The sequence below is a fragment of the Gambusia affinis genome, linkage group LG19 (assembly GCF_019740435.1).
Source record: "Gambusia affinis linkage group LG19, SWU_Gaff_1.0, whole genome shotgun sequence".
NCBI lineage: Eukaryota > Metazoa > Chordata > Actinopteri > Cyprinodontiformes > Poeciliidae > Gambusia > Gambusia affinis.
Genome location: NC_057886.1, coordinates 13244210 through 13255381, shown reverse-complemented (window position 1 = coordinate 13255381; position 11172 = coordinate 13244210). Strand labels below are relative to the sequence as shown.

Here is an 11172-nt window from a genome sequence, read left to right as displayed (position 1 = left end):
TGATAATAAATGGGACTATCAGAACACCATATCTGTAGTTCTAACTAACACTCAGTTAAAACAGAGCATTTAGAACTACTGGCTGTTTAGGCCAGTAAATGGTTTAACTCAAACACTGTTACATTGGATTAGTGTGGGCATATGAAGCTTATGTTTATTTCAAAAAGCCTCATATTGCCCTCAGGTTAATGCATCGCCCGTAAAATGATACAATAATAGAATGCTTTATATTCTTCTCTCAGGTTAGGGATCTGCCTTGGCAGCAAGCAGATCATTAAGACTTTTACCTTAAATAAACTATTAGCTATTTTTTACTTATTAGTCATTTTAAATATACTGAATGGAGTAAATCAATTACAGAAAACATTCAAATGATACCCCACACTATTGGCACTTAGTTAGATATGTTTGGCCTGCTTTGATCAGAAAAAACTGCTTCAAACTATTAGGATTCCATCTCTCCTGTGTTTCATTCTCATGACAGTTGAGCTGCTCTTTAGAACTACAAAGACTGAAGGTTAGAACTACAACATGGTGGAACTGTCAGTTACAGAGGACTGAGCTGGCCTTTAGAACTACTTGTGTTTTGAGCATTATAAACGATTTAACACATTCACTGTTACACATGGGATGAGTTTGACCATTTCTTATGATGCTTACTGAAAATTTCAAAATAAAAGCCTTCAATTTTACATCATATATTTGCTCATTTTTGTAGCAGATTGGTTTATCCAAAACACTCTTACACACTGGATTAGTGTGGGCATTTATATAAGCTTTCTGCAAATTTCAAAATAAAAGCCTCAATATGACCCTCAGGTTAATCGCCCGTAAGCGATACAATATAAATGCTTTATATTCTTCTCTCAGGTTAGAACTGCCTTGCATTAGCCTTTTAGCTTAAATAATCTATTAGCTATTTTTCTGACTTATTAGCCATGTTTAGTATACTTAATGGTGTAAGTCAAGTATGACAACATGCAAGTGAGCTGATTATCATGCTGAATAATTGCATGTCCATGTTGTCAACATTCTTGTGATTCTCCATGGTTCTTTGGAAGTTTTTAAAAGCATTGATGCTAATTCTTAGCATCAGGCTGGTCCAAACCGGCACACTTTGGCAGGCCCCAGTTAAATTTCTTCAGGAATTTTCTAGTTCTTAACTTATTCTTCCGTTTATGCTTGCGCTTTTGAGCCCACCCATAAAAGTGGTATCAAAGCGTCTCGTTCGGCATGTGCTATTATTTTATAAATCGGACTTATGGCGGCGTAAAAGCGAAAAAGAGCAAAATTTCCAACTGCAAGCATGAGCATAACACCAACTGCGCTTTTTAGGTGAGAATTTAAGCAGATTTTTGACCCCAAAGTGATTTTGAAATCCTGTCACGCCCAAATATCGCGATTGGTATCAAACTCGGTCATGACATTGCATGCCTGCTCCGGTAAAATGTGTTATTTCTCTAGCATTTACGGTTTTTCTGTCAGGTGCTTCAGAGTGAAATCATGGGACAGGGTAACTGGCGCTCTCCATTCACTTCCATGTATTTCTGAAAAGTTTCTGCACAATTTTTTGTCTCATCACTGCAATTACTGTGAATGAGGTAAAAATATGAATTGATCGGAGCACAAATAGCCCTCTCATACGCTTCAAGCGGTTTTCAAATATGTATTACGGTTCCTGAGCGGCAAAGGTTTGTTTGCTTTTCCATATTAATTGGCTGGGTGTCTCACAAAGATGAATTTTTCCCCCTTTCTGTCTCACAGCTGACAGTTAGCTGATCCATTACCATAACGGAACACATGAGGCCAGAGCAGCTGATTCATGGGAGAACACTCTGGAATGAGCTGGCCTTTAGAACTACTTGTTTTGGGCATTTTATAACAGATTTTAACAAACCATTGTTACACACATAGGATTAGTTTGTAATTTTTAATAAAGCTTAATGGAAATTTCCCAATAAAAGCCCCAATATCTCTGTCAGGTGAGTGCAGTGAAAAAATCTCTGCCTATATTATCTTTCCTCTCAGGTTATGGCACTTGCGCGGCAAGTTTAATAACATTAACCTTTGACCTAATGATATTAAATAGGACAATCAGAACAATAATCATCGTACTAAATTAGAATGCTTTATTGTCTTATCTTTAAACTATTAGCTATTTTCTTACTTATTAGTCATTTTAAATATACTGAATGAGTAAATCAATTACAGAAAACATTCTGATGCAATGGCATTAACCTTTGACCTAATGATAATAAATGGATTAGTGTGGGCATTTAATATGAGCTTATGTTTATTTTAAAAAAAAGCCTTCATATTGCCCTCAGGTTAATGCATCTGCGATAAATAATATTAGAATGCTTTATATTCTTCTCTCAGGTTAGGGATCTGCCTTGCGCGGCAGCGATCATAAGACTTTTACCTTAAATAAACTATTAGCTATTTTTCTTACTTATTAGTCATTTTAAATATACTGAATTGAGTAAGTCAGTTACAGACAACATTCAAATGATACCCCACATGCTATTGGCAGCATTTAGGTAAGGAGATGTTTGGCCTGCTTTGATCAGAAAAACTAACTGCTTCAAACTATTAGGATTCCATCTCTCCCTGTGTTTCACTCTCATGACAGTTGAGCTGCTCTTTAGAACTACAAAGACTGAAGGTTAGAACTACAACATGGTGGAACTGTCAGTTACTACAGAGGAGGTCTGAGCTGGCCTTTAGAACTACTTGTGTTTTGAGCATTATAGAAACGATTTAACACATTCACTGTTACACATGGGATGAGTTTGACCATTTCTTATGATGCTTACTGAAAATTTCAAAATAAAAGCCTTGGCAATTTTTACATCATATATTTGCTCATTTTTGCTTGACGTGATTGGTTTATCCAAAGCACTCTTAGACACTGGATTAGTGTGGGCATTTAATATGAAGCTTACTGCAAATTTCAAAATAAAAGCCTGAATATGACCCTCAGGTCAGTGCACCGCCGCAGGCGGTGCAATAATATTAGCCTGCATTATCTTCCTCTCTCAGGTTAGGGAACTGCCTTGCGCGCAAGCAGTTCATTAGCTGATAGCATTTTATCTTAAATAAGCTATTGGGTATTTTTTTGTCTTTTTAGCCATGTTTAGTATAATTAATGGTGTAAGTCAAGTATAGACAACATGCTAGTGAGCTGATTATCATGCTGAATCGTGCATGTCCATGTTAGTCAACATTCTTGTGATTCTCCACATGGTTCTTTGGAAGTTTTTAAGCTTAGCATTGATGCAAATTCTTAGCATCAGAACGCTGGGTCCAAACCGACGGGCACACTTTGGCAGGCCCCAGTTAAATTTCTTCAGGAATTTTCTAGTTATTCTTAACTTATTCTTCCGTCACCGTGAATGCGGCTCGTACCGCTGCGAGCCCACCCACAAAAGTGGTATCAAAACGTGCGGCTCGATCCCGGGAGGTGTGCTATTACTTATGGTGGGATTTGGAGTTTCCATGGCGACGTAAAAAGCAAAAAACGACCCCAAAATCACTAACGAGCTCACCAGGTGCAAGTCTCGTCGTCAAGGGGACGAGGCAACCAGTAAATCCTGAAAATACCCTATTTTTGAGGATTTTCTGTGTCGTCATAACCTTATGTAGAAACGCCATTCAAACTTCATTTTGTAGATACGTCCGTGATCTCTTTTAAAGTGAAGACAGCACGTCGATATGTATTATGGTTTGTCCACAACTTCTTTCTAAGCGACCCAAAGTTTTTGATTTTTGGAAAAATCAGAGTGTGAAGGCCGCTCCGCTAGAGTGAGAGTCAGAGTGACATTTTGACCCCAAATCTTTTTTTAACTCGCCCTCACGCTCACAAATATTGCATGATTGGTATCAAACTTGGTCATGACATTGATACGCGTGCCTGCTCCGGTCAAATGTTTTCAAAAATTATCTAGCGCTTACAGTTTTCTCTCCAGGTGCTTCAGAGCAAAGTCATGCGCCAGGGTAGCAGACAGATCTCACTGATTCACTTCCATGTATTTCTGAAAAATTTCAGACCTTGGCACACACTTTTTTTATCTCATCGCTGTTAATACTGTGAGTGAGGTAGAGATATGAATGGCGGGACTATGTGAGCGACAAATAGCCCTCTCATATGCTTCAAGCGGTTTTCGAATATGTATTACGGTTCCCGAGCGGGAAACAGTTTTTGCAATGCTTTTTTAGTCAAACTGGCTGGCTCAAACAGAGAATTGTCTCCCCTGGTTGTCTCACTCACAGCTGGCAGAGCGGTTTATGTTCCAGGGGACCGGAACCCAGAGCAGGGAGAGCTGCTGAGGACTACAAATACGCATCACTGTAGTTCTAACTAGTAGTTCAGTTAAAACAGAGGAGGACTGAGATGGCCTTTAGAACTACTTGCTGCTATGGGCTGTATATAACTCATTTAACCCTGTCACTGTTACACATGGGATGAGTCTAGCCCTTCAAAATGAAGCTTACTGAAAATTTCAAAATAAAAGCCCTTGAAAATTTTTACATCAGGTCATTGCTTTTTGAGTTATATGACTGATTTAATCCAATGACTGTTACACATGGGATGACTTTGACCCTTTCAAATGAAGCTTAACAAAAATTTCAAAATAAAAGCTTTGGCAATTTTTACATCATATATTTGCTCATTTTTTGAGTGATTGGTTTATCCAAAGCACTCTTAGACACTGGATTAGTGTGGGCATTTAATATGAAGCTTACTGCAAATTTCAAAATAAAAGCCTCAATATGCCCCTCTGGACAGTGCACCGCCAGAGGCGGTGCAATGATATCATTCTGCATTATCTGTTTATCCGAGGTTAGGGAACTGCCTTGCGCAGCAAGGCAGTTCATTAGCATTAGCCTTTTAGCTTAAATAAGCTATTTTCTATTTTTCAGAATTATTAGCCATGTTTAGTATACTTAATGGAGTAAGTAAATGACAGTAAACATTCTAATGATACCCCACATGCTACTGAAAGTATTTATGCTTACATTAGCATATTTGTTCATTTTAGCTAATACACTTGCTTTATCATACTGAATGTTGCATGTCCAGCTTACTTAACATTCTTGTGATTCTCCACATGCTATTGATTACATTGCAGCTTTCTTTAGCATCGATGCTAATTCTTAGCATCAGAACGCTGGGTCCAAACCAACGGGCACACTTTGGCAGGCCCCAGTTAAATTTCTTCAGGAATTTTCTAGTTTTTCACATAGGATGCTCAGACAGCAGAGCAAGGGGCAGAGCAGAACGATGGAGAGGTGGCTGGAGCTTCAGGGCTCCAGGTGAGGTGTTAGTTCTCAGATATGTAATATACTGTGAAATTATCTCAGAAAATATGGCATTTGAAGTGTTAGTCTTAAATTAAGTTAAGCTAGTGTGAATACAAACCAGGTTACGCTTTGTTTGCTCTATAGGAGGCAGTCAGTGTGAGTGCCAGTGACCAGGGAAGTCAAGGCAGCAGTGCCCTGGACATGGGGAGTGCACCATACCAGCCTGATGTAAAATTCATTGCAGCACAGCAGCTGCCAAATAAAAGGTTGCTGTTTCAGGCCAAATGGTTTAGCCTCCTCCCATGGCTGCATTATTTCCCCACCATGCAAAAAGTTATTTGTTTTGAGTGTGTCAAAGTCTTTACCATCATTTACCTTCAAGCCTTTACCAGGAAGTTGTAAGGTCCCACCAAATCTTAGACCAAACCTACGACCTTGCCTCACACACAGTTCTTAGTGGTTGAGGGCAGACATTGCTTTTGCCTCGATTAAAAAAGGTGCAGATCTAGGAGTTTCAGTAATATGTCATAATCAATATAACATTTTACTCAGAGGTTTTAGCAATGTTCAGGATGACTCTACTTTAAATTATTACATGCTCTGCAAATTTCCTTTGTCATAAGTAAATAATGTGGACACAAACTGAATCTCTTCATCATCTATATATGTCAGTGAAATTAACTCAATAGAAGAAAAGAAGGAAGTGAGGGATAAAGCCCACAGCTAAAAAACACTTTCAAGCTCCTTAAATAAAGTGTGCAAATTAAAGTAACATGCAGACATTTAAAGTGATAATTAGTAATAGTGACATCAGGGTTCTGGTAGAGACATCAACTACAATCTAGTGCTTTATTCTTCACTGCCGACTGAGAGCACAGAGCTCATGAGGAGAAGGAGGGGCGGTGAATCCCACTGCTGGAGTCAGATCCAGATCATCTTCAGAAACTCCAGGTGGAGGCGTGAAACAAAAACGTTGAAGGAGTGAGGTGAAGAAGAGGAAAACCTCCATCTTTGCCAGACTCTCACCAAGACACACCCTGCGACCTGCAACAAGAAAACATGTAACACATTTTAATCCAAACATGAATGGCAAAGATTATCTGATTGATTAACAAACTGCTAGAGTTTGTTCTACCCGCAGAAAATGGCAGAAAGGCATCTCTCTTGATAAATCTTCCCTCCTTGTCTAAGAAATGAAAAGGGTTGAAGGTGTGTGGGCTCTCCCATTCACTCTCGTCATACAGAACTGATGTAAGGAGGGGAATCACAGTAGTTCCCTGAAGACAAAAATACTAGCATGATCATCTGGAAGATATTGTCTGTTGGAAGCCTATATTTCCCTCCTGCTCACCTCTTTGATAAAATACCCCTGAAAGGTAACATCTCGACTGGTCTTGTGTGGGATCGCCATAGGAGTAATGTTACCGAGGCGCTGTATCTCATGGATGACAGCATCAGTGTACGGCAGATTTTTACGGTCTTCCACATGAACCTCGCGGCTTCCAACCACCCTGGTCAGCTCCTCCTGAACCTGGTCTGCAGTAAACAAGAAGTGAATGATCAACAGATTTCCCTCTAGGGATCACAGTTACCACAAAGACATATGTACACATGTATATGTTTGGGTTATATATAACTAACATTTAATAGTCAGAGGACATGCTGAAAATCATGTTTTCTGGGCATAGGAAAAATATCCCAGATATTTTCTCTTCTTTCTTACCTTGAATTTGTGGATACTTTGCCATGAGCAGCAAACCCCACCTCAGTGTTGCAGCTGTGGTGTCGGTTCCGGCAGCAAACAGGTTTGAGACTGTATATAACAGGTTCTCCTCAGTGAACTGAGTGTCTTTGACAAAAGAATCCTAAAAAGAAAACTGTGTCAATACGGTATATGTGGCACACATTTTGATGTTGTCATTATTCTTGAAAAATAGATTTGTGTTGCCTTACCTCTTCTTTCTGCTTTTGAATCAGAAAACAGTCGATCACTCCTCTGCAAATCTGAGGGTTGAGTGTCTCTTTCAGTTTCTGGGTTAAATGCTTCAGGTCTTTCAATGTCATTTCACGATTTTTTAAGAGAATCTGACGGCTTTTTATCCATCCAACCAGCCGGGGAAATGTATTGTAGAACTTGAAATTAAGGAAAATATATTTTAGGAATAGAGAAATTCAATGGTAGTTCATTTGTTTAGCATGACAGAAGTCAGGGTGAGCTTGTTTTGAGACACTGGCAGAGTAAATCATTGTTGGGAAGGAGCTTTAGGAGCTCTATACTAAATGTGGTGTTGGGTGGAACATTAACAACAAACAGGCACCCTGAGCCCAACTTTAGGAATGACTTAGAGGAGCTCAAGCCGCAAAGATTTTGAATGTTTTGTAATGACTGCAGGTTTTACATTGTAAACTCACATATCCATATGAAGTGTGCTGTTTTAATATTGCTATAATTTTATTAATGTATACAATACTCAAATATTTAAAATTTCTTAACTTATAATACATATTTTTGGGTCAAGATGGAACCATGTCACATGGAACATTTTAAACCTGCTGATGTGAAGTCCGTCCTATTAATGTCCTGGATTTTATTTGGTTAGGGCACAAAGACTTCCTCCAGCCCTGTGAACTTATCCTTCAACATCCAGCTCTTCAGGTAACACATATTACCTCCACCACCAATAACAGTAACCAAATGTTAGTGGCAGCAGTGATGTGCAGCAAAAGCAGGTAGATGATTTAAGGAACGATAAAAAAATAATCTTGGTAGAACACCTATTTGTTGTAATAGAAAAAGATGCAACATTTATGTGAAAGCATTTTAAAGCTCGTCCTTGCACATCACATTTTATGCACCACATTCTGATGGTCTAAAACATAAAACCCCCAATGCAGAATACATTAAAGGATGTGGTTGTAAAAAACAAATTATGAAAATGACATAATTCTAAATATGTCTTTTATGAGAATTTAATTTTAAACTTTGGGGTATCTTTATACATGTAAAACACATATGTCAGAGTCAAGGCCCGCGGGCCACATCCGGCCCGCGAGAAGATTTTTTACGGCCCCTGGGATGATCTTGATTTATTATTAGAACCGGCCCGCAGACCGCAGCAAGCCGGCACCCCGTCTGAAAAAAAATATCTTCCTTATTTGAACTGTAAGTAGTTCTTTAAATGTTCTGTGAGATGATGTACTTACCCATGTATCCATAACAACCGGAACTTTCAATATCCACCAAGTTATTGCCGAAATATACCGTCTATTAAACGAGTGCCCCCCGGATTAATTACACTCTCTGCAGCTCAGCTGCGAAGTTACCGTATTAACCCGATACTTGCTGGAAAGTGCAACGTCTCCCCTTTCAGAAACCGTTGGAACTTTTCCACTTAGCGCTACGTGTGGCGGAATTACGGTACTGCAAATTTAGATGTGTCGCCGGCGACACGTCCGGTCTAGAAGGGTTATTAGCACAGCAGTCATCAGCATAACTGTAAAATTAACTTTCAGATACCCATCAAAAATGGCAAAAAGGAAGGTGGACACTGAGAACCGGGGGTTTCAAACAAGGTTTAGAGTTTATATTTAGAGGTTTTACTCAGTTCAAGTTTAAAAGTTAAAGTTTAATATTTGTTTTCACTGCATATTACTTCTCCTTGATGAAAGTGTTGTTTTTGATTAATAGAGTTTTGCACTTTATTTTATTGTATTTCAATCCAATTATATTTTAAAAATATTTCAGTTGTGTCTGTTGAAAATTAAAGATTACTGACAGAGCCATAAGAAAATATTGCTTTATTTATCTGATCATATTGGAATATATTTGTTAGGTTTTCAGAAGGTTCAATTAGGTTCACTAGACTATATGCGTCATTTAAAAAAATTTCAATGAACATTCGATCAGTCCGGCCCTCGGCTTGTAGCTAAATTTTTTATTTGGCCCTCCGTCTATTTGACTTTGACACCCCTGATGTAAAATAATGGGTTTGTGTGATGTTCACATTGTGTTTTGTTGTTTGAGCAAATCAAAGTCACGTCCCTCATTTGTGGCTGATTTTATGGGTCCCTCTAGTGAACAATTACACGTTTGGGCTTCATGTACTTCAGACAATAATTTAACAGTCTCTACCTTACATATGGATGGCATTCATCATTGTGGTTTACCAAAGTCTTTGTTTGGCTCACAGTATATTATTTACTAAGTTTCTTATTTGAAACATTAAACTTACCTGGATTCCTGCCGAACCAGCTGTCGTAATATTCTCAGAGATTCGATTAACCAAATCTCTGAATTGAGGATCATCATATTCAAATCTGCTTCCAAACACAATGGAGGAGATGACGTTGGATGTTGCATTATTTGTTGGACAGGTTGTGTTAAATGGTTTCCCTGTGGAGCAAGAGAGTTACTGTTTTATCTTGTCTGCTATTAAAATGTACTTAATTTACAAAAGGCATATGAATTAGTACACCACAACAATGATTAAACTATTTCAGTGAAGAATTTTATGTGTCTGTTTCTAAGAGAAAAACAGCATTATGTTATACCTTTATAACTCTCAAACACTTGAATGAGGTGTCCACACTCCTCTAAGATTTTCTCCTCTGAAACTCTCTTCCCCATCCCAAAGTCTCTGAGGGTGCTGAGGGCAAAACGACGCATCTCTTTCCAAGTTTCTCCGTTTGAAAACAGAATTCCTTGTACAATAAACAAAACTCATAATCAATTTTGAACTTTATTTCCATATTTTGTCAAGTTATAAAACCAAACATTTCAATGTCAATTTCACTGTGATAGACCAACAATAAGTAGTTATGCTTTAAGTAAACACAAAGCACAGGAGTAAATTCTATTGAAAATCTTTGGAATAAATTGTAAATGGATGTTCACAGACAATCTCCACCCATTCTGACTGAGATTGATCTGTTTTCCAAGAACAAAAGGGCAGAAATGTTACTTCTGCAAAACTGGGAGAAGAATACCTAAAGAAAACTGAATAGATGCCACACTTTTCAGATTTTCAGTTTTTGAATTTAAATTGTATTTATCTTTTTTCTTCTACTTACCAATTCTTACACTATTTTATAGTTGATCTGTCACATACAATCCATATAATACACTGAAGTCAGTGGGTGTGATGAGAGAAAAGTGAGAATGTCTAACAGTTGTTCAATAGTACTTTTAGAAAGATTTGTTATAATTTACTTCTGGACATACCATGATGTTTTGATAAATCCACAAACGAAGGAAGAATTTCTCTTTCTCCAAACTCTTCTGGATAGCTGACCAGAGCCTCTCTGACTGTCCTGTACCCGGCTAGGACAACCACTTTTTTCGGCCCAAAATAAACTGTAAATACAGACCCATATTTCTTGGAAAGCTGATTGGATGAAAACAAGAAAGAAAAAATGAAACAGAGATCAAACAGGTTTAAATGTTGCTGAACAGTTTAAGTCAGAGCCCACCTCACACAGTGTTTTGTAGGGTCTCTGGAGGTCAAGCTGCAGCAGGTTGCCAAGCAGAGGCAGAGGCTTTGGTCCTGGAGGCTCTTTACCCGTTTCTCTGGAGGAACCAACAGTCACCAAATAAAGGATTATGAAAAGGAGACCTAGTCCAAGTACAGTGGTAGGACTGGAGAATAGAAAGTAATCAAAATCCTTCAAAGTCTCCATGTTCTCAGCTGCTTACAGTCTCCTTATCTGAATTTACAGCTAAGGCAGAGAGGACTTTAGGTTCCTGTGGGGTTGTTGTCCTCTGTTGGCCACACCTATTTAACCTTTGAGTATTAACATGACACTGATCTCAACTCCGGAGTTGGTTTACTCCACTCCATACTTGAAGCTTTGATGAATAAAAAAATATAT

General features: G+C 38.4%; 1 protein-coding gene across 1 annotated transcript; it reads right to left on the bottom strand.

Moving 5' to 3' along the window:
* Positions 1-5947: 5947 nt before the first annotated feature.
* LOC122821778 (cytochrome P450 2K4-like) lies at positions 5948-11035 on the bottom strand. Its single transcript, XM_044099985.1, has 9 exons — positions 10774-11035; positions 10526-10688; positions 9856-10005; positions 9537-9697; positions 7258-7437; positions 7028-7169; positions 6656-6840; positions 6440-6581; positions 5948-6348 (listed from the first exon to the last, which is right to left on the bottom strand). The coding sequence occupies exons 1-9, from the start codon at positions 10978-10980 to the stop codon at positions 6161-6163; spliced, it is 1518 nt and encodes a 505-aa protein (XP_043955920.1). The 5' UTR covers positions 10981-11035; the 3' UTR covers positions 5948-6160.
* Between the last annotated feature and the right edge of the window lie 137 nt (positions 11036-11172).

Excerpts from the sequence above, each read along its gene's own strand:
- LOC122821778 (XM_044099985.1), bottom strand. The coding sequence starts at position 10,980 with ATGGAGACTTTGAAGGATTTTGATTACTTTCTATTCTCCAGTCCTACC. Across the intron at positions 10,689-10,773 it reads CCTACAAAACACTGTGTGAG|CTTTCCAAGAAATATGGGTC; the intron begins GTGGGCTCTGAC and ends TCATCCAATCAG. Across the intron at positions 7,438-9,536 it reads CTGGTTCGGCAGGAATCCAG|TTCTACAATACATTTCCCCG; the intron begins GTAAGTTTAATG and ends CTTAATTTCAAG.